A 23,094-nucleotide genomic window follows, 5' to 3' on the forward strand; every position below is an offset into this window, starting at 1 on the left:
GTTTTTCCGTTACCCAGCCACAGTTTACCTCCACCAAACTCCCTCCCCTCCGAGTCCATGGCAACCACGAAGGTATGTGTTGTTTGTAGACCTGTGAATGAAGCTCATCGTGCCACCAGCTGGACTTACTTTGCCCGGGTTGGACCAGCTCACCTCATACCCGTCAATGGCGCCATTCCAAACCTTTGGAGGTAGGTGGTTTGCAATCGTGTTTTCACCAAACTGAAGAGCCATCAGCGCGAGGGAATCAAGCCGGACCATCCACCTTCCGAGGGTAACGCAGGATGAGCAGGGGTTGGGTGTGGAATAGCTGAATTCTTTCTTTGTGGTAGTGTACAGTGGTTTCGAGGTAATCGAGGTTTCGGCGCATAATCGAGGTTTCGGAGCATAACCCTAATTTGGACTCGGAGCCATCATGATGTTGTGAGATGAAATGTCCTCGACCCGACGCTAATACGCGCTGTCCACCAAGTTTTAAGAAAGTCATACTCGCCTAATCTTAAAACAATCGTAGGTTTTTGTGTAGACAACTTACAGGAGGTCAGATACTAATGAAATCTTAAGCCTGCCGTGCGGCCGTGTACCCAATGAGTAGCGACATGATTTGCAAAAAGTCAAATACGCCGAGACTGTGATTTGCAGACCCGACTTTCCCATACTTTTGGCATAAAAATTCGAGAACGGTGGTAGGTTTGGTATCAGTTGCCCTGGAATATTGTTTCATATAGCGCCAGACAAGCGGCCCCATAATACGGAAGAAAGCAAGGATCGAAGTGCTCAGGACCTTGATCCAGGTGTAGACAGACCATAGAGTAGGCAGATGACGACCAAAGAAAGACGTGTTTTGGTATACTGAGGGCAAAAGGTCAGCAAAATATCTAAAAAACACAAGAGTCCTTACTGCCGGTCAAATTTGAGATGTCAGTGGCTACATTTTCGACCGCCATTATGTTTCTTTCCGTTGCATAGCCCTGGTCGTCGGTTCGAATGAAAGATAACTGGAGCTCGGCATTGCACCTCTCCGAATATAACACCCAACATTGCTTCGGCAATGCTGCGATGGGCATGATCGAACATGTCCAGTCTAGTTTTTCCAAGTGCTTTCTCCGCTGATTTGCTGAAAACAACACACACCGAAGATGTTAAACATTTTGCGTCGAGCTCGCGATCGGCAAAATTGGACTGCATACTTCGTTCTAAGATGTTGTCGAGCATAGGGTTGATACCATTTTGAACTAGATCGTCGATTTCGCTGAAGAATGAGCGAAAGAGAAATAGAAATGGGCGCAAATGTAGAATCTCCCAAGGAGATGAGATACAAAGCAGAGGACATGAATTAAAAGCCTACTGTGGCCGTTGCTGCTTCGAAATCGAAAGTCCCTGTTGAGTTAGAAACCAAGAAGGAGACCAATGTGTCATCCACAACGAATTCGAGCTGTAATTTTGAGTATTACTTGACCATAGCAATGCGTTGGCTTACATGTCCTTTGCGTAACACAGCTATAACTGGACCAATGTCCCTAATGGCCTCTTCATAGGCCTGCCGTGGGTTTAGGAAAATTTCGGTTGTCTGTAGATGGACTTTTTGTTCGGCGCTCGGTGATGAGAAGAAAGATGCCACACACACATATGTTGATGACTGGTGGATGGTTTTTGCGCAGCTTCAGCGTGATTAGCATGATGAAGATCGTCGAGCACAAATCTTACCCTTTTGCGCAAAAAACTTGCAACAAGGGTATATAAGCAGACAATAGCCGCGACAGAGACCAGGTAGATCGAGGCCATTTGCGCGGACAGTGATACCAGAACAGCCAGGGTGCGGTGGAGTAGACAGAACACCAGCGTTTTAATATGGATGCTAGGCCACTGTAGGTCTTGTCATCGGTTGATGCAGAGTTATCTCGGGTCTCTAATAACAGCATAGATCCCGGATCCGAAGATCAGAAAAGACAAGACATCTACTGGATTGTACCGAGATTAGCCATTCAAGATGGTTTCGCACTGCCCAAGTTGTTGCCGGAAGAGACTCTAGCTGATTTCCTGATTTCAGCGTCGGACTTCTTTCTTTAAAGCGGATTCCGACGCGGGCATCATGTTCAAGCTGCAGGGTCAGAAGCAAGGCTTCGCCGCCGCCGCCGCCCGCCAGCATCATGGCAGTCACATTTCAGGTAGTCGAACAATAGGGGTGACAGCAGACGCCGTCGTTATAGATATGCTCGGTGTCGCTGCGCTTGCGGAGCAGAGCCAACTTCGGACAGTAGTTTCGAGGTCATCGATATCTGTGATGTAATGAGCCATTCCACGACGGCCTCTCGACTGGGTATTCTTGAACACCAACACATATGCGGGAGAAGGGTGATGGTGGCCTCCGTCTGTGCGGAATGGTTCGAACTAGTGGCAGTCACTGTCACGTGTGAAGATCACTGCGTCCACAGTGCACCGCAGTCTGCTGGCATCCATGAATATTTATAAACAACACAGGTCCGTTTCGAGTTATCCTCACCATGGGTCTCTTCGGCGGCAGCTACCCTACCTCTCCTGTCAGCAAAGCGGGGACATTGCATGCCCTCGGTACCAAGGATGCCAAAACATACGACTACATTATCGTTGGCGGTTAGTAACAGCGAACTTCGTTTTGCTTTGTTCGTTTCCCCCTAAACTGATGGAAATGGCGTAGGTGGAACCGCTGGATGCTGTTTGGCTTCGCGTCTCAGCGAAGATCCTAACGTGTCCGTGCTTCTTCTTGAGCGTGGGCCGTTGCACGACGCTTTCATCGCTCGGGTTCCTCTAATTTCCAGCGACCACGCCAACTCGGCGACCCCAATCGTCAAAACGGACTGCACTCCTCTCGCTCATGCTCAACAGAAAACGCTTCAAATTGCCCAGGGTGAAGCACTCGGAGGTGGTAGCAGTGTCAACGCCATGCTTTATACGCGAGGTGCAACTGGCGACTTCGATCGATGGGCTGAACTTGGGTTCCCTTCTTGGGACTACAAGTCAATGGAGCCCTATGTTCTCAAGTCGGAAAATACCCTGACCCACAAAGCACCTTGGCATGGAGCTTCAGGTACTCACCCGCATTTGCATCCCACCACAATTGACGATTTTAGGCCCATTTGTCAACCAGAAAACCTACCTTCCATTCAAGAGCCACGAAAACGTCCTCAAAGCAGCCGCTTCCATGGGATATGTCGATGTTGCCGATTTCAACTCACCCTCAACGCCCGTTGATGTTTGTGCTGTACTCGACACGGCCATTGACACGGGTTCTCATCGTGTTTCGGCATTCACGGCGTATCTTCCTGCCAATCTAGCGACGGCTCGGCGCAGTAGATTGACCATATGTCCTCGAGCGCTTGCTAGTCGTATCGAGCTCGCAAACGGGGTTGCTGCTGGTGTCGTCTTTGAGTCGAGCAATGGCTCTGTCGCCGGTCAATTTTACGCGCGATGCCGCAAAGAAGTTATTGTTGCATGCGGTGCTATCGCGTCTCCTCAGTTACTTCTCTTAAGGTAATCTCAATTTTGTTGCTAGATCTCTATTTCTGACCTTGACACAGTGGTATCGGGCCTCGTGAACATGTCGAATCACACAACATAGACTGTGTGGTCGATCTGGCTGGAGTCGGCTCGGAGTTGGTACGTGTTTCCCCGCTGGTTTCTTTGGGGTCCCGAGTTCAAGTTTTTGTTAGCAAGATCACGTGGGCGTGCCCATCATGTACGAAGTCCCGCTCGCGGACTCGCTCCAGCACATGGCAGTCAGCGTTTGGCGAGGTATGCTGGAGTTCGGCAAGTACATGCTGGGCTTCAAAAGTCCGATTGGAACCACCCCTTCGCCTATGTCCATCTTCGCCCATTCATCGCACATCGACCCAAAAACGGCCTATGTCGTTACTTCTAGCGGCGTTTCCTCCGTCAACCGGCCAGATGTCAGACTGCGGGTCGGGCCGTGCAAGGACCTCTCCTAAGAACGCGCGCCCGGAACAGAACAGACGAATAGTCGGGCCCGCAAGTATGGCGGGCGGGGTAGATCGAAACCGAAAGGGCCCGTGAACTCGGTCCCTTGCCGTAGTCGGTGGTCGAAGGTTCAATCGGGTCGTGTCGGGCCCGATGAGTCGATAGCGTCTCCTCGCACGGAGTAAGGTAGTTCTTCAGACGATCTAAGCGATAGAGTACAGGGTACACTATCGCGCATTATATACGTGGGCCCGCAAAGGGGGTGATCGGACACCCTGGCCCCTCCTCCTCCTCCTCACTCCCGTTCCTGGCCGCAGAGGGGACGATCGCACATCCCTTGCGGGCCAGGCGCTACTCCTGACCTCCTAGCACTCCTCCCCATTCCCCTGGTGTCGAGTTGGGCTCGGCGACGGCTCGACGCGTCGTTCTCGGTCACGTGCTTCCCACGTGTGCGTTCCTCCTACTGGGGCGCATGTTCCCCGTCGTCACGTGCTGCGTGTTACGGGCCCGCAATGGCCCGACACCAGCGCCGGAGCGGACGGGCCGGGTCTTATCCGTGACATCACCCCCTCCCTAGGAACGACTCGTCTCGAGTCGGCGTGGCTCGGTCGCCCCGGTTTCTCGGGTTTAATTTTGACTCTAGCTCGTCCTTCCAATCGCAAATTCCATCCAGCCCATAAGCTTAAGCTAAGCTTCGGCTGCGCATTTTAATCTCCCGCGGCTTCTGACGCCTCGTGGCGTCCGCAGATCGATTCTTCCTGTCCATCAAGTGTTTCACCGCGGTCACGTGCGGTATAGCGTTTCGCGTTGGCAATATATTTCGCGTCCTTTGTCCTCTTCTTGCTATTTCGGGCGTCCTCGGGGCGTCTCACTTCGCTCTCCTTTTGCGAGGGTTTTCCATATGGAACATTCCCTGTTTCGGGCCATATATAGGCTGCGTCGATTCTCCTTTCCCCTTCGTTTTTCGTCGTTTCCCGTCATGGCCCCCCACTATGTCCTGTTGTCGACAAACGTTACCGCCGTACACCAGCGCTGTCCCGCCGTTACGGGTAACGCCTGGTTTCCTCCTGGAGCACTTCTCTTTCCTGGACGCCCTGGCCTTCCCGTCGTTCGCCCCGACCAGCGACCCGAATCATTCTTCGTTCCCCGTCCAACAGTCGGGCCTGGCCGATTTGGCAGACCTCCCCCTCGTCAGGTCATCCGCCTCCCCGTGCATGGGGTCGACCTGTCGCGTGTTTTTGTCCGAACTCACTTCACGCGTCGTCCTCGTCTCCACTATTCTCGTGCCCCCCCGCTTCTCTCGTGGGTACTTTCGGGATCCTGCATACCGATTTTCCCGTCTGCATCGCCCTCCCCTCGTCCGTCCTCCCAGCACCAGCCTCTGGGATTGGCTGCAGGCGTCGCTTGACGCAGCCATGGCGGCTGCCCTCTGGCGCCCGTCCGTGTTCGGTCCTCGGGACCGTTTCTTGGCGTCCTGTTCGATGCTTACGACTCGTCTTGCCATTGGAACTACCCGGGTAGCGGGTCTGGCGGTCCTTCCGACCTCGCGAGTACTTGGGCAGCCTCGCTCGTCAGCTTGTCATTGCCTTGGCGCCTGTGTGAGGAGGACGGGGCGGACCGAGAGGCGTTCGAGGATCTGTGGCCCATCCTCGTGCGTAATCGGCCGCCGCTCTCCTTTTGTGTTCACTAAACCTTTTGGCAGCGCGAGGTCATTCGTTTTATTCTCTCGTTGTCTTTGGCGGGCCTCCCCGTTTTCTTGTCCCGCGGCCTCTGGAATCTGGCCCTCGACTGCGTGGGTCGCGTGTTTCCTCCATCGCCCCGCGCTGGTCCCGATCCACTCCTTCATTATTTGCAACAGCCCCGCCCTTTGCTCGTTCCTCACTACTTCGCTTGGGACCCGGTACTGGAGTTCGGGGTGCGATTCTGGGAAGGTCCCGATCCTCGCGATGCGGCGACGTTTGCGGGCGCCCGCAATCTTCAAGAGGCGGAACTGGGGACTACTTTCTCTTTCCTGGGTGTGGCGGAGCGTTGGGCGGAGTGGTTGGATCCTGGCACGGAGCCTTCCCCGCCTATGGTCATTCGTCGGGGACGTTCCCGAAATGGTCTTCCCGGATCCGTCCGTCGTTGAGGAGTTGGAGTCTGTGGTTGGTGCCGGACTACTGCCACCCGGGCCGGGGGTGATCCGACATCGGGCTCCGGTCGGTTTGCCTGAGGACGGTGTCTGGGCTCCGACCCTCTCCTTCCGTCCCCGTCCCTTGCCCCTGGCGCCCGACGTCATTATGCTCGACGTCGATGACTCCGGACGATGTGTCGATGGGACCTTCGCGCCTCCTCGCCGGGTTTGGAAGTGCTGCCCGGCCCCCTCCTCCGATCCGCGCCGCATCCGTGATCGAGATCTCGGACGACGACCCTCCGCCTATCCCCGTGATTCCCCGTCGCCCCACCGCTCGCCGCACCTCCCCGTCGAACCGGGTATCGCGGCTGACCGTGGAAGACACCGACGGTTACGTGCCCTCGGCCCCGGCCTTGAGTCGACGGGCGCTACAGAGCGTTTCCCGGGTGAACCGTTGCCGCCCTGGCGAAGTGGTTCGGACCATTACGCCCGCGTTGCTCCTTTTTGCGCGCAGATGGGGCGGCTTTGCACCGTCTGGGGCCAGCCCGGTGACCTCGCGTCCAAACTCCCGGCCAACGTTCGGGCGTGCTTGCGACTGGTGCAGTCTCTCGCACCGTCGTTGTTGTGGTCGTGGGGCCCGTTCGCGGCCGCTTACGAGGCCAAGGACTTACGCGAGTCTCCGTGGCGGTTCGAATTCTGGGAGTGCACAGACGAGGAGGGCGTGTACGCTCTATTGGAGATGGATTCGCGGTTCGCGGACCTTCAAGCGGTGTCGGAGAATTTCCTCTACCGGCGCTTCTGCTTCCGTTTCCTGCCCCGCTCCAATACCTTGCGGGCGCAACATCGGCGTCGTTCGGAGGACAAGGGACACTCTTCCCGTCCCAACGTTCTGAACCGGCATGCGGGCCGCCAACCGTCTCCGCGACGCCCCCGGGCTCGGTCACGGGGTCCCCGACCTGGGCCGTCGCGTCGACGCTCCCGCTCTCCTTCTTCTCGGCGATCGGCCTCTCCGGTCCGTCGGCCAGCGCCCCCTCCTCGCACGGGATCTCCCGCGCCCCCTCGTTCCGCACCTGTCACCCCGATCCGTCCTCCCCCCACCGGGCCGCGTAGGGACGCGGGCCGTCCCGAAGCTGGAACCAGCTCCGGCCGTTCGGGCCCCTCGGTGATGGGGGATATGTCTTTCCGCCCCGGAGGGTTACCCGGACGTGACGCTTTGGTTCGGCGAGCCGTCGCCGACTTCGGGCCACCGCCGAGGCGCACCGGTTGTTGGATGATCCGGATGTGGCCCAATCGTGCCGATTTTCCGCCGTGGGGGTGACGCTCCTGCACCAGTTGCTGACCCGGCCCCAGGACAACCCTCTGTCCACCGGTGTCTTGCGTTCACTCCGGTCCGAGACTCGCATGTTGATGCAGCCGGCCGACTTCGAGCTGATGGATTACCTGGGGCATCGGTTCTCTGCGGCTCAAATGGTGGAGTTGTACACTCGGGTGCGGGGCGTCTTCGGTGCCGTTGATGATTCGGGGTCGACCCGGCTCGACTTGTGGGAGCGGAGGGCCGCCGCGGACCGTCGCCAGGCCGGTCGCTCGAGCCCCGTTCCTGGGGGTCCTCGGCCTGGGTCGGGGTCACGACGTTCACCTCCGTCGGGTCCTTCGTCGGGTCGAAAGGGAAAAGGCCGGGCGTAGTCGGAGGGGGGTTTTTGTATTTTATTATTTTGTATTCTCTTTTTCTCTTGGACTTTTTGCAATGAATCTTGTCGCCTTCTCGCGTGTTCTGTTGTGCGGGCGTAAGGGGATCGCTTAGATTCTGTCAGACTGCGGGTCGGGCCGTGCAAGGACCTCTCCTAAGAACGCGCCCGGAACAGAACAGACGAATAGTCGGGCCCGCAAGTATGGCGGGCGGGGTAGATCGAAACCGAAAGGGCCCGTGAACTCGGTCCCTTGCCGTAGTCGGTGGTCGAAGGTTCGAATCGGGTCGTGTCGGGCCCGATGAGTCGATAGCGTCTCCCTCGCACGGAGTAAGGTAGTTCTTCAGACGATCTAAGCGATAGAGTACAGGGTACACTATCGCGCATTATATACTGTGGCCCGCAAAGGGGGTGATCGGACACCCTGGCCCCTCCTCCTCCTCCTCACTCCCGTTCCTGGCCGCAGAGGGGACGATCGCACATCCCTTGCGGGCCAGGCGCTACTCCTGACCTCCTAGCACTCCTCCCCATTCCCCTGGTGTCGAGTTGGGCTCGGCGACGGCTCGACGCGTCGTTCTCGGTCACGTGCTTCCCACGTGTGCGTTCCTCCTACTGGGGCGCATGTTCCCCGTCGTCACGTGCTGCGTGTTACGGGCCCGCAATGGCCCGACACCAGCGCCGGAGCGGACGGGCCGGGTCTTATCCGTGACACCAGATATCGAGATTATGGTTATCGCTGCATCTACATTTATCGAAGGTCCTGCTCCAACTGTTGGGCTGTTGTCGTTCCTCATCGCTATGCTCCAATCTAAATCCACTGGCTCTGTTCGACTGAAATCAGCTGATCCTCATGCTCGACCTCAAGTCGACCTCGGCTTTCTTCAGCATCCAGAGGATATGGAAACTCTCCGCAAGGCCATCTTCCTCTCGACACGTATCGCAGCTCAGGTCGCAAAAACTGGTTATTTGATGAAGGCTTACGACGTGCCTGCCTCCGACTCCCCCGGTGATGTGGATTCCTTCATCCGTTCCAAAGTGGCCACCGTTTATCACTATGCGTCGACCTGCAAGATGGGGAAACGAGAGCTTGGAGGCGTCGTTGATGACCAGCTGCGAGTCTACGGCGTCAAGGGACTGAGGGTCTGCGATGCATCCGTCTTTCCATGTGTGACTACTGCCCACACAATGGCTCCGGTCATGGCAATGGCTGAGCGATGTGCAGATTTGATCAAACAAACTCAGAAATACTAGTAGGTACTTAGCGGACGAACAATATTTATTCCATAAAAAATGATTCAAGTACTTATGCTGCATACCATACCAAGTCGAGAGAGCGGGCAGGGAGGATAGTGTGCAAGCCGACATTCTCAAATGTTATCCAGTAGTACACCCACAGATTTTACGGGTCGCCAACTTGGCAGTGTTTCTCACAAAGTACACCAGCCTCGTTGGATCTAAATCTAAACTGTCTCCTCTCGTGGCCGGTCAAACCCTGTGGGGCAAGCAGCCGTGGACTAAAATCGACTGGTTTTCCCAGATGTTTGACAGTTTGTGTGTGGCCTCCTCGACTCGCAATTTGAAGAGACGTGTCTGATTTCCTTCTAGTTTCGCCTCAGCGCTTTTCTTGCTGCGTCTCTGGAACAGGCCTGGGACGACTCTGGGTAATTATTCGACTACAGTTGGCAAAGGCAGCAACAGCGGATGTAAGCAATCCTTCAATTACTATCTCGAACATTAACCCGCGGTTTCCCAGCATCCCGTGGTTCCAAGATCCGCAGTCTCTTTTATATCGCCTTGGGGAGCTTCGTCTTCCCTTGCATTCTCAGTCTCATAGGGTTGATATTCCTCTTCCGCGACCCGGTTTTTCTGGACGGCAGTATGTTCTCCAAATGTCTTCTTTTAACCTCGCGCTAACTGTAGACACCAAGTCTATGCATCACTAAATTGGTCGACATGTTGTCACAACTTGTGACATTGAAAATCAATCTCAAGCCCCTTACAAGGGTTGCACAAGTATTTCAGTCCTTTGTAGGCCCATAGATAGGTTTATTGTGTACTAGTAACTATTCTGCAACATGATTTATGTATTTTAGTCAATTCTTTCAACCGCCCACCCTTGTAATCTAACGAGCATGTGTACAGTGAACGCGATGTCTTCGAAGCTTCCACACTGTTGGGGGTCGAAATACTCGACGTGAAAACGGCCGCAGCCAGCGCAGAGTACGTGGCCATGCCATGCATGGCATACGAAGTCGAAAAAGTCTTGCACAATCCGTTCTAATAGGGAGTATGAGCCATTATTGCACACAATTTAGATTGAAACATACCGAAATGGATTCTAAGTGGAACATAGAACGCCAGCTTGAGGTAAAAAGCCTGTCCTCGACATCTCGAGCGATGTTCTCGTAGACGCCGTAGATGGTCGACAGATTCTCTAATCTTCACCATGAGCCGGCCCGTGTACGGATTGACGGCCGCGAGGATATAGACGGCACCGGGGCTATCTTCGACATGCGGTGCCCAGGACGTTCGCAACGACGGGTTGTGAGGGTGGGTTTGCATGGTGGCGGCAGCTGGTGACTGGTGATGTCGCCGACGCCGTCACTGAAGGTGACGGCGGGCACAACATGTTCACCAGCGGGTAAATGAGCTTCACTCCGCCGCAAGGCCCAAACGGTTGTGCAATGCCATCATCCCCTTGAAGGGGTTCATCTTCATCGGCGCCTTCGTCCTCCCCGGCGCTTTCGTAACCCAGGTCAGCACACCAGTCGGGGTCCTCTTCCCCCTCCCCATCCTCCCCATTCTCCAACGGAACAATTGAATCGACATCCATTACTTCGCTTGACTCGTCCGGCACGTTGTCATCCGTTGGCTCAGGATCGCTGTCCAGAGTCACTGGGACTGACACAAGTTTGCGATGACCAACGACGTTTTGGTGATACCGCATCAGCATATCACGATCCACAACCCTGCAGAAATTATAAGTAGATTCAGATACAAGTTGAGAGCACTCACATATTGGCATAATAGTGTTTCCAGTCTTGATCAGCCGCAGTTTGGGGGCGGGCAATAGATTTCGGAAGGTAATCACCTGTGCGACCGTGATGGAAAGCGGGGATTAAATGGCAGCCCCGCACAACATCGTTAGTGTAAGGGCAACCCCGGAGGCCTGAGATCAAGGTCCTAGCAGGGGAGGATCCAAAGAGTGAATAGAAGTAAGCAAATACAAGTGAGGCTGACCTAGCAGGGGAGGATCCAAAGAGAAGAAACTCTAAGGGTCCGCCTGCTAGGTAGCGGAACTATATACTGCGCTCTTGACGCCAAGGTTGATCGTTGCTCCGTGCAGTATGCCTGCGCCATGTCGCAGGCCAGGTCCCAGGGGGATCGCCAGGCGGGGGCGGCGATGCGCCTGACGGAGGCGGTGATGCGATCGCCGGAGTCGGAACCGGAGTCGGACCGGAATCGGAATCGTCTCCGAGGGGCCGAAAGGGAGGTTCCCCTGACATCACCCCCCCCTTTGAATGCGGCGTCCCGACGCATAGACCGGAATGGAATCGAGTCGAAGGTTGCAGAGGCGATGTGCCGTGGTTTGCCAGGGTACTTACGATAGAACTCCGCGATTTTCTCCGGGGCGAAGACGCGGTCGAAGCGGACCCACTGGTCGTGCGACGTCGTAGCCTTTCCATCTGACGGTAATTCAGCCGTTTATACCTCACCCTTGCGTCCAGGATTTCCTCTACTTCCCACTCCGGGACTCCGTCCTCGAGGTCCGGAGGGGGCTGGTCGTAGCCGGGGCGTCCGTCGAAGGGGTCGTCTTGGGCGAGCTCGAGCTTGACGACGGGGAAGACCGGGTGGAGCTTCGAGTAGCGGAGGGAGGTCGAGCTTGTAGGCACCTTTGCTGATCTCCGCGACTATCTTGAACGGTCCGAGGCGGCGGTGGGAGAACTTCTCCGAGGGGCGAGTCATCCTGATGTCAGAGGCATCCAGCCAAACACGGTCGCCAACCTTAAACTCCGGAGACGGAGTGCGTCTCCGGTCGTAGTAGCGCTTGTACTCCTCTTTGGCCTTAGTGAGCGGCCTTGGCTTCGGCAACACCAGTGGCAATCCGGTCGCGGAACTCGTTCACGGACTCCATAGCGGAACGGACTCCGGGTTCGAAGCCCATGCGGGGGAGTCGTCCCGTGTCCGTCATGAAGGGGACTTGTTGCGTGGAGGAGTGAACGCGTGGTTGTTGTAGGCGAACTCCCTGGCCGGAATCAGCTCATCCCAGTCGTCCTGCTGATAGTTGGTAAAGATCCGGAGGTACTGCTCCAGCTCCTGGTTGACGCGCTCTGTTTGACCGTCTGTCTGCGGGTGGTACGCGGTGGACGTGGCAGGCTTGATGCCGATTAGACGCCAGAGTTCTCGGGTGAAGTCCGCGATGAACTGCGAGCCGCGGTCGGAGACGTACTTCTCCGGAGTCCCGTGATGGCGCCAGACATTCCGGTAGTAGAGGCGAGCCGCCCCTACTGCGTCGACCGTGGTGTGACACTCCGAGAAGTGGGCACGCTTCCCAAGGGTGTCGACGACCATGATCGCGTCGTACCCATGGGCCTCCGGAAGCTCGACGATGAAGTCGACAGAGACGGTATGCCAACGCTCTGGGGGCGTTTCCGTCGGGTGCAGCTCTCCGTGGGGCAGTCTCCGGAGTGCTTTGGTGCGACAGCACAAGTCACAGGTCGCGACGTACCGGCCAATATGGCGAGACATCTGAGGCCACCAGTAGTTCCGGGAGACCAACTCCAAGGTCTTGAAGCGACCAGCGTGTCCGGCAACTCGAGTGTCGTGGCAGAGCTCGATGATGCGTCTCCGGAGGTCCTTATCCTTAGGTACGACAATCTTCCCACGAAAGTGAAGAAGACCACCGGAGACAGCCCACTCGTCGGAGCGCGAGGAGCGGGGGCCTCGAGCTTGACCTTGGACCTTTAGGAGTTGCCGGGCCGCTAGTGCGACGGGCTCCTCTAAGTCAGGCTCACCGGAGAGGGCATCGCGGATGTCGCAAAGGAGTTCAGAACCAGGGCCGGAAACAGAGACACCTTCGAGAGCGCGGACATGGAAGAGTTCGGGCCGCAGAAGGACGACGTCGGAGTTGTCGGAATCGATTCCGTGGTCGGGTCTCCGAGAGAGGGCGTCAGGTCGGCCCATGTCGCGGCCGGGCTTGTGGTGCAGCGTGAAGTCGAACCGGGAGAGGTAGAGGGACCAGCGGGCCTGTCTCCGGTTGAGGTGCTGCGTCTTCCTGAAGTACTCCAGATTCTTATGGTCAGTCCAAATCTCGACGGGATGCGCGGCGCCCTCGAGGAAGTGTCTATACTCCTCGAGTGCGCGGATGATCGCCAGCATCTCCTTGTCGTGGATTTCGTAGTTGCGCTGGACATCATTTAAGCTTTTGGAATAGAATGCTACAGGGTGCCACTTCCCGTCTGGGGCGGATTGTGAAAGAACCGCCCCCGTCGCATAATCAGAGCTGTCCGCCTCGAGTCGGAAAGGCCGTGCGTCGTCTGGAATCGCCAGGACCGGTTCCGAGGTGACTGCGTCCTTGATCGCTTGGAACGCGGAGGCCTCCGCGTCGCCCCAAGTCCATTGCTGGTCCTTCTTGGTGAGCACGAAAAGAGGGCGCGCAAGGGTCGAGAAGTCCCGAATGAACCTGCGGTAGAAATTAGCGAACCCAAGGAACTGCTGAATGTCCTTCTTGTTTTCCGGAGTCGGCCAAGCGGAGACGCCTGCGACCTTGACGGGGTCCATTTCGACGTGGTTGTGGGAGATGATGACTCCGAGGTACTCGATTGACGATTTTTCAAAGTCGCACTTCTCCGCTCGGAGGTACAACTTGTGCTCTCGGAGTCGCCGCAAGACCTCCTGAACGATCTGCCGGTGTTAATGGGCGATCAGGATGTCGTCAAGGTAGATCATGATGTCTCCGGAGAGGATGAGGTCCTGGAAAATGTCATTCATCATCGTTTGGAACGTCGCGGGAGAGTTTGTCAGGCCGAAATACATCACCAAGGGCTCGAACAGGCCTCGGTTAGTCCGGAAAGCCGCTTTCCACTCGTCACCTTCCTTGATCCGGACGTTGTTGAAGCCCCAACGGACGTCGAGTTTGGTGAAGTAACGAGCGCCTTTGAGCCGGTTGATGAGGTCGTTGATCAGCGGAAGGGGGTACCGGTTTTTGACAGTCATCGCGTTGAGAGCACGGTAGTCCTGGACGAAGCGGAGTCCGCCGTCCTTCTTCTTGACGAAGAAGACCGGAGACGCCATCGGAGACTTGGAGGGGCGAATCCGGCCCGTCGAAAGCCCTTCCTCGATGAACGCGTCGAGCTCGCGTTGCTCGAGGGGCGAGATGGGGTACACCTTGCAGTTGGTGGGCTTAGCGTCGGGGACGAGTTCAATGGCGTGGTCCCAGGCTCTCCGCTCCGGTAGCGTGTCGAAGGACTCCTTGTTGAAGACGTCCTGAAACTCCTTAGCCCAGTCCGGGATCTCGGAGGGCGGAGGGGCGGAGTTCCTGGCGAAGGCTTCGGCCAGGCGCTGTGAGACAGTACTGCCAGCGCGTATCTCCTCCGAGGGGCGGAACGAGGTGTAGAAGATGCGGTCACCATCTTCAAGCTGACCATCGTCTTCATCGTCGTCGGAGTCCGGCATCAGATCAGGCAGGGCGGAGTCGTCACCGGAGACGGAATCGTCTCCGTCGTCAGACCCAGAGAGGTCTATGGCGCAGACCGAGGGGAACGGGCCGGAGCGGAGTCGCTTCTGGAGCAGCCGGAGTCGCCGTAGCTCAGTCCGTTCAACGCGTTCTTCCTCGCGGCAAGTGGAGCAACCAGGGGGCACCGTGTCATCTTGACCTCCTTGGTTTCCCAATTGATTTCCGGGTTATGCTTCCGCAGCCAGGAGTACCCCAGAATAAGGTCTTGTTTACCAAGATGAGTGACGGCGAGTTGAACACGCTCGGAATGGCCTTTGTAGCGTAAGACCAAGTCCGCGATCTGGTTGATGGAGCCGGCGTCGTTCGGAGTGCCATCAACGTTAAAGACCGGAATCGGTTGCGCCAGGGTGCGGACCGAAATGCCATTCCGGCGACATAGTTCGTGTCGATAAAGTCGGAGGTGGCACCACAGTCAACCAGGCCAGAGAGCGAGAGCTTAAGCGCTGGTAGTGGACTCTAGCTCCAACGGGAGGTGGAGGGAGTTCACTCCAGGGGAAGCAGCGACAGTGTACTGCTTGGGCAATTTCTTTTCCCAGGCAGTGAGGCGGCGGAGGACGATGACCGGAGTCGCGGGCGGAGTCGGAGACGGAGTCGAAACGGGGCGGGGAGGGTATGTCTTTCGTTTCAGGCTCGTTGTAGGGCAAAGGAATTGATTCGTCATACAAACAAGCGAAACGATTTACGGACGCGAACGAGGGCACACCAGTCACTCGTCGCGGGGGACAAAATCCTCTCCGGCCATCGACTCCGCGGCTGTTTCCGGCAGCGCAGCTGTGTCCGAGTAGCGGGCGATCAACTCCGCTAACATCTCGTCACCGAGTTGTTGGATCACCTCGTCGAGGATGTCCATTGAGCGGACATCCGGGGAGGGGGCAATCTCGGGCGAGATGGTTTGGGTCGCCGCACCTGAAGCAGGCGCGACGAGGGGCACCCCGAGCCCTAGTGCGATCCAACTCCATGGGGACGGGAGCTGGAGCCGCCGGAGCGGGGCGCGGGCCGCGGGTGGCACGACCGGGAGCCACCGGGCGGAAGGGAGCCGGAGCCGGGACGCGGTTGACCGGAAACGGAGTCCGAATCAAACCGCCAGGCGTCTTGGGGGCGGCTGACTTGATCAGCTTGGCCCGGACCAGGGCCTCGTATTGACGGAAGGCCCGGGTGCGCCAGCTAAGATAGTCCCAGGAGGTCCGGGGGTCATTCGAGGACGTGATTCCGTTGTTGATCAGGGGATCAAGTCCGTGGCGGAACTTGGTCACCTTGACCAACGTGTCTTCGAATCCGGCGAGGTCCATCAGGTCCTCGAGTGTCGTCGGTGTACTGGTAGACATCCTTGGTGCCCATGTGATAGGCGGAAGTCTCCAGTTTGGAGAGAGCGTGATCTTGCTCATTCTCCTCGACGAACCGGAGTCGAAACTCGGAAACGAACAAGCCCCAGGACGGAAACGGAAACGGGGCTTTGCTTCCGTGGCGCTCCGCCCATTGCTGAGCAGGTCCTTCTGCCATAAACGACATGGCATAGCGGACGGCCTTTTCCTCGCTCGCCTCTCCATTGACCACAAAGGCCTCAGGGGCAAGGCGGGCGTAGGTGCGGACCGCGTAGAGGAACGCGCGGCCGCGTTTCCGATCGCCGTTAAAGGTGAACGGGGGGTTTGGTCGTAAAACCAATTTTGAGGCGAGGTTGATGTCGCCAAAGAGGGCCTCGGAATCGCCCTGAACCGGAGTCGGAGTCGGAATCGACGTCTCCGGTGGTGGTGTTTGGGGTCCGCCAGCAGTATTAGCGGCGGCAGCGGCAGCGGAAGCCTGGGTGGTGAGGAGAGTAAGGGCCTCAGTTAGGCGGTCGATTTTCGCCTCGAGTGCATCCAGCCGAGTGTCAGCGTCAGGAGTAGCTCCGGAAGGCATGACAGGTGCGGGGACGACAGGAGTGGCAGAGGAGGAGGGGACAAGTGGCAGGGGCGGTGGCGAGGGCGGAGTGGACTCGGACTCCGAGCCTGAGTCAGCGCCGAACCTGGCAATCTTGTCCGGTTGATCCCGTAGAGAGTTTCTTCTGCTGTAAGGGCAACCCCGGAGGCCTGAGATCAAGGTCCTAGCAGGGGAGGATCCAAAGAGTGAATAGAAGTAAGCAAATACAAGTGAGGCTGACCTAGCAGGGGAGGATCCAAAGAGAAGAAACTCTAAGGGTCCGCCTGCTAGGTAGCGGAACTATATACTGCGCTCTTGACGCGCCAAGGTTGATCGTTGCTCCGTGCAGTATGCCTGCGCCATGTCGCAGGCCAGGTCCCAGGGGGATCGCCAGGCGGGGGCGGCGATGCGCCTGACGGAGGCGGTGATGCGATCGCCGGAGTCGGAACCGGAGTCGGACCGGAATCGGAATCGTCTCCGAGGGGCCGAAAGGGAGGTTCCCCTGACAAATTTCTGGAAGAGAGGGCCTTGAAGAACTTCCTTTATAGGATCGAGAAGTGGACGGTAATGAATATCCGTGACCACGAATTCCGGGGCTGCCGATTCTTTCTGGCTCTCGACCCACACAAGGCAGCTTCAGGGTAACACTGCCCTGTTTCCATTGCTCAGTTATACCCAACGGTTCGATTCCTTTCTTATCAAGAGCATCGAGGAACTTTTTTGTCGAAAACGGTATGGGGAGTTCACGTAAATCGACCCCGTCCGACTGAGCCTCCTCGTTGGGCTGTAGAATATTTTGAACGAGTCTGTCGAAGGCGCCAATGGATCCAGCATGATCTTCTTCGATGTGGTACTTGATCAGATGTGCGACCGACGCGTTGATGAGGGTGGATGACGGGTGGGGAGACCGGAGATGAGACCGACACTACACAACTAAAACTCAACAACAAAACAACAAATAGTCGTTCTGTCTGAGCGATAACCGTATAACACCGTTCCAAACGTCCAACAACCACCAATAACCGTCTCCTAATACGAGTGCAGAACCCTGGGAACAGAGCCTGTACACGGGTGTGCAAGGTTGTAGGGTAGATCGAATGAAATCTTGTTAAAGATTTGTTTTGTGGTTGTCCTTAAGCGTACTATCGACGAAATCCAGCAATAGGAAAGCGCCAATACGATGCCCAGAACCGTTTATACTCGTTTGGATCAGGAACTAACTGCCTTAAACCCAAGGAGTCGTCTCAAGTCAGGAACTAACTGCCTTAAACTCTCGACCGCCAACCGAAACCAAGTGTACGCCAACCGAAACTCTCTTATACGGCAACCGGAACCCTCAACTCTTTGATCACAACGCCTTTTTACTTGAATGAAAGAGCTAGCAGGATGATATTGACAAGCTAGATCCCCAGATGCCTAGTAACGCGGGGCAATCCGTGAATCGCTCAAATACAGGACAGAGATATAAATACTAAAACAGAAAATGATAAGATCAGGTAAATCGCCACAACAGAATGATGGTCCATGTGCATAATTTGTAAGGTATCGTTTCGCCATAAGGCCCAGAGTCGAAAATCCAGGTCTAGATGACCGGTAGCGCGTGTTTGGTGTCAATGACCTTTGTAAATCCTCCTTTATTGCGACCGTCTATGCGTTTTGTGAACGGTCCGCTAACCGTTGTTGTTATCGTCGTGTTGCTCCACTTCCTAGCTTTCCATCGATATCCATGACTTGAGGTTAACCACCAGACACCGTTAGGCAAATCTCTTAACGAGATAATCGCAATCTGTTGTCGAGTTGTTCGGTTGGACGGTTGCGGGTTAAGGTCGCCGCGATCTGCAGCCAAGCCCTCGTTTCCACTGAGTCATGCCTCCCGTTTAACCGCACCTCCACATGTCCTTATCCTTGCGTAAGTTCCGAAACCGCGTTCCAATGCTGTCAGGGACTGATCCGTTCGAAGCCTAGTTGAACCTTCGTCGGAGCGTTCTGAGTTCGAGTCCCAGCGCGTGCCAGACCGAATATGCCTTTTGGTTTACACTCCCTTTTGGTATATATAAAGGATTGGATGGATCCTCTATGTTGGTTGGGCTCTGCTGTTGTTTTTGGTTGTTGTAAGAGTCGTTCTGAACGGCCAGTTGCTATCAACAACGGTCGAATCGAAACGCCTCTTTCAGAGATATCTCCCTAACTGGCCATTCGGGACTCATGCCAGTTCCTAGACGTGCGCTGTAACCATGAAACGAACAAAAATAGTGGTTTCCTATGTGTGTTCCAGAATGCGGCTTATCATCTCCCCCATTTTTAAATCCCGACTGTCCCCAGTCGCTTTGGCAATACTCGCGTTCGGCTACATCGCTGGTTCCTTCTAGCCCATCACTCTCCTCTGTTCTGTTGTTCGGAACGGGAACTCTTTCGTTCTCGTCACGGAACCAAATTTCGCTTCTCACGTCACAACCTCATGCCTGCCAAGCAAAGGCGTTTCCGCAGATCCTTGATCCTCGCTCGAACAATGAATTGCTTCCGTTTAGTCTCACAGTGGCTCGACCCTGCGTGTCCGGGGAACCATCATTTTCCAATCGTCTTTTTCCAAACAACGTCGACACGACTGAATAGAGCTCGTGTTTTTCCGCGGCAGTGTCCTTGAGCTAATTTTCCCCAAGTCCGGTTCGGCATTCAAAATTAAGCTTCAGAAGCTTCATTACAGTCACGTTTTCTTCCTCAGCGTTCTTTTTCTTCAACTGCGCGTCGACCATATAAGACGGCCCGTGGTTTTTCTGCTCCTTTAATTTTCTTTCTTCCTCTCCTCTTTCCTCCATGGCTGCTCGTCGCCCTCCCCCTCGTAAACTCACCACCGCTCCCAAGAAGACTGAGGCTTCGACCCCTGGCCCTTCCTCCTCCGGCCCTGACTTGGTATATCCGGACTCCAACAACCCCTTGTGGGCGGCTTTCGCCGACCCCGAAGGCGCTCTTTTTCTGCGTTATCTTCGACACGCTACTAGTGACGACCCCCGCGTTTTCCGTACGAACGTAATTCCGGCCGAAGATATGGCCAATGCCTTCGACAAAACCCTCTTCCACTTCGTGCGCTGGTCTCTCTCCTTCATTGACCATTCCACTTATCCGTTTCCCCAGCGCTATATTTTCTCTCGCACCGCCTGCTTGTCCAAAAGCGAGCCCACCTACGCCCACGAAAGACATCGTTTTGCTCGTCGAATTAGCCATCCAAGTCCGGGATTCGTTTCCTCCCACTCGTCTTCACTATGACTGGCCGAACATGACACTCGAGCACGCAGCTATCAAGGTTGTACACACCCCGTTCTGCTTTTCCTTCCACTCACTAACGCTGTTTTCTTTGTTTCGTTAGGATTTGGCCCCTTCTTTCTTGAAAATCGTTCGGGGTTTCCCAACGAGCATTTTCAAGAACCAGAAACAAGTCTCCCACCACAACCCTTCTTTGCACGGTTCTACCTCTAGACTCCTCGAAAAACCCTCGTTGTCAGACATTCACCAGGCTCCATCTGACGACGGTGAACTCAGTGAAATCGATTTTGGTTCCACCTCCATAACCCCAAAGAAGGAGAAAGGTCGTTTTGCGCAGCTCTCAAGGCAAACGCGGCCCTCCCTCTGATGATTCCGAAAAACGACGAGTTGGAGGCAGAAGAGCCCGAGTCCGAAGAGGACCGGAAGGATCGCAAGGGCAAAGGTATGCTCCTTGTTTTCACCTCTCTTTCACCCTTTTTCCTAATCGTTTTCTTCCAGGCAAACCTGCCCCCAAGAAACCCAAGATTAAGGCCGAGACCAACGACGACGAGGATGACGACGACGAACAGTCCGTCCTGACTGTTGCCGCCTTGGGTGGAATGGATCCCGAGCTCATTCCTGACGCTCGCGGTTATTTCCACTATCGCGCTCCCAACGACAAGGTTGCGTTCAACGCTGGGGTCCCCCGCACACACATCGCCTCAATCGCAGCTTAATCAAGTTGATGCAGGGCACGACTGGCAACATGCGCGACGTCGTTACTTTGGCCCCAAACAACCGCGTTCAGTATCGTCCTCACCGACGTTTCCAAAACGTTCTCCCCGAACCTCACGGCCCTCGCTGACGAGTTCCAACCCAAACTCCCAGTCGAAGACCAAAACTCCCGTTTTCGAGTCCTACTACGAGCCCAACGCTCCCATTCCGATCCGCTACGTGAAGCAAGTCATTGCAGAGGAAGCACCGATGCCCGAATGGCCGTGCTTTCTCTGTATGCTTTACCAGGCGAATGCGTCCCTGCCGGCTACGGAATCCCTTGCAACGGCTGCCACGACGATCCAACCAAGGGTAGCTTGTGCGATCACGGCGTTCGTCAACGGAGGTGTACAGGGTCATCGATCACCTTCTCCCACTCGTCGAGTCGTCCGCCCGCGACACCCAAACGGCCATTCTACGGATGAAGTACACGATGGAGCTAGCCAACAGTACTGGCGAAGCTCACCGTCTTGCCATGCGCGGAGCTCGTCGTTCCTTGCGCAGTTTCCAGAAACACCTTCAACGTGTTGTCGAAGTCAGCGGAACCGAAGGTCTCGAGCAGCGCTCCGGCTCGACCCTCTCGACCCATCTGCCACCTCGATCCTCAACCATCTCTTGACTTCGGCCTCTGCTAGGTTCGCTAGCAACAACGGTTCGTTTCCTTGTTCCTTCCTTTTACTTGTTTTCACAACCTCCAGACTCCGAATGGGCGACGGATGACGATGCCGACGAGAACATCAAGAAGAAGAAGGACGAGGATGAAAAGGAAACGGTCCCTCCCAACGATCTGGGTACTGGTCACCGTTCTTTCGTTCCCGGCGTCGACTCCAACGGTGCTGGTCCCTCCAAGTGAGGTTCCACTCTGGTTCTGGAGTACGCAACGCTCTTCAACTCGTTCCGGTGGCTTGCGCGGGGTGTCCACGGTCTACGGACCTTAAAATTTTGTATATCGAACAATGCGTGGGTCGGCGTAGTAGTATTTTGCTTGTACTACTGCGTCGACAAAATAATCAATAGTAATCATTTGCCTTTCCTTTCTCGCGTGATTAAGTCTGAAAATAACAGATCTAAACAATCGAGAAAAGTCCAGAAAACGCAGACGTTATCGTTCGTTTTGTCCGACTCTTCGTTCTTTGTTCCGTTAATGCGACATCTCATCAATCTGTGATGAGGATTCCCTGTTCCCCCCTTACTCCATCAGCCCTTCATTCGACATTCCATCATCTTGACAATATTCGTGATCGGTCGCCCACACACTCGTTCTGATGTTTCCACAACGAATTTGTAACTCCCAAAACGAATATAAGTCATTCCATCCTCTATTATCCAGCGTTCCCTAGTCGTTCGACATGACTGACAACGGCATCCCCAAGTATGTCAACGAGCCTATGGTTCCAATCCTCTATACTGGTCTCTTCTCGAAAGAACCCTATCCTGCTATCTTCAAAATGTGTGCAAGCCTCGATGTACGTCCTATCGTTTTACTCCGTTTTTCGAGCGTTTCCCTGATATAGAACACAGATTCTCGATCCTTGCAGTTCTTGCAAAGTTCTCAACCGTGATTGCGTTCACATCATGGCAGGAATTCCATGTCTCCCTTGCGGTCTGTCGCGCAATGATTCCTGCGACTATTCCACCCTTGAAGGCTTCTCCGTTCTCTACTCCTTCAACCGTGAATCGCATTTGGCGTTCCTTGGTTCGTTCTAACTCCCGTTTTCTTGTTTTGGTTGACCGTTTTTCAGATCACAACGATACCAAAAACGACGAGGAGAAGATTGCTAAAACCGTCGCTCTACTCCGCAACTGGGATGAGCTTCGTTCCAGTGAGCATCTCGAAACATTCCTGGACTCTATGCGCGTCAAGGTCCAGAAAACGCTCGAATGCGGCATCCAAAGCATTTTCGGCACTCTCGATAACGATTCTCTCCAAGGCCTTGAGTCCTGTCTCGAAGGGAGCCCCAGCACCCAGCGACTCTCCAAACTCGCCCACTATTCTCGCATTCTCCTCGAAGACAAAGCTGAGATCCGTCGTGACCAGATCCGCAAGAAGATCCAATCTCTGAAAACGGAGTATTACGCTGCCTGCGAGTTGCTCGCTCGGCTCGATTCTGCTCATTCTCAGGTTATTCCTCCCGATGTCTCTGTTTTCTTTCGGTTCTCATTCCGTTTTCCAGGCTTCCCTTCATGGTTTTCGTACAAGATAACGACTTCCTCACAGAGTACGGACACACAACGATCATGAACATCGCCGATATCGCGTCTTCCAGCAGTTCGTCGCTCACCAGTCTTCCTGACCTCGAGGCGGTATCCCCTGTCATTCACCAGACCGTTATCCGTAAGGTTCCTATGGGTGCCACCGATGCCCCCTGCGTCTCCTGCGCTCCAGGTAGCTCACACTCCTTCGGTTCCTGCCCTACCGAGCGTCTCCCTTGATCATCCTCCACGAAGATCCCCCTAGTCCAACTCGTAGTCTGTCGTTACCGTCGAAAACAAGCATTCCTGTCGTTACAGTAGCGTTTTGAAATGCCAAGGATGCGTTGTGCCTTGATTTCCTTTGTTCTGGCCCAACAAAATCTCGTTGATAAGGTACTTTTTGAAGATCTTGGTTTCCGGATATTACGATCGAACTCCTTTCAGCGATAGAGCATACGGTCGAGCTCCGGATATATCGTTCTCCACGTTATTTCACACCATAG

General features: G+C 55.3%; 3 protein-coding genes across 3 annotated transcripts; 2 read left to right on the forward strand and 1 right to left on the reverse strand.

Moving 5' to 3' along the window:
• Positions 1–559: 559 nt before the first annotated feature.
• Positions 560–1,679, reverse strand: MIND_01177700 (uncharacterized protein; the record flags this gene model as incomplete). The annotated part of the gene is made up of 6 exons (XM_037368292.1): positions 560–852; positions 902–971; positions 1,018–1,299; positions 1,349–1,435; positions 1,481–1,581; positions 1,628–1,679. 6 exons carry the CDS (start codon positions 1,677–1,679, stop codon positions 560–562), a joined length of 885 nt encoding a protein of 294 aa, XP_037215218.1.
• Positions 1,680–2,504: 825 nt separating this feature from the next.
• Positions 2,505–4,665, forward strand: MIND_01177800 (Alcohol oxidase; the record flags this gene model as incomplete). The annotated part of the gene is made up of 6 exons (XM_037368293.1): positions 2,505–2,613; positions 2,678–3,067; positions 3,111–3,510; positions 3,558–3,636; positions 3,690–3,771; positions 4,598–4,665. 6 exons carry the CDS (start codon positions 2,505–2,507, stop codon positions 4,663–4,665), a joined length of 1,128 nt encoding a protein of 375 aa, XP_037215219.1.
• A 3,813-nt stretch (positions 4,666–8,478) lies between these two features.
• MIND_01177900 (Alcohol oxidase) lies at positions 8,479–9,003 on the forward strand (the record flags this gene model as incomplete). Its single annotated transcript, XM_037368294.1, has 1 exon — positions 8,479–9,003. The coding sequence occupies one exon, from the start codon at positions 8,479–8,481 to the stop codon at positions 9,001–9,003; it is 525 nt and encodes a 174-aa protein (XP_037215220.1).
• Positions 9,004–23,094: the final 14,091 nt, after the last annotated feature.

Source organism: Mycena indigotica (assembly GCF_014461135.1).
Source record: "Mycena indigotica strain 171206Taipei chromosome Unknown Mind.scaff0011, whole genome shotgun sequence".
NCBI lineage: Eukaryota > Fungi > Basidiomycota > Agaricomycetes > Agaricales > Mycenaceae > Mycena > Mycena indigotica.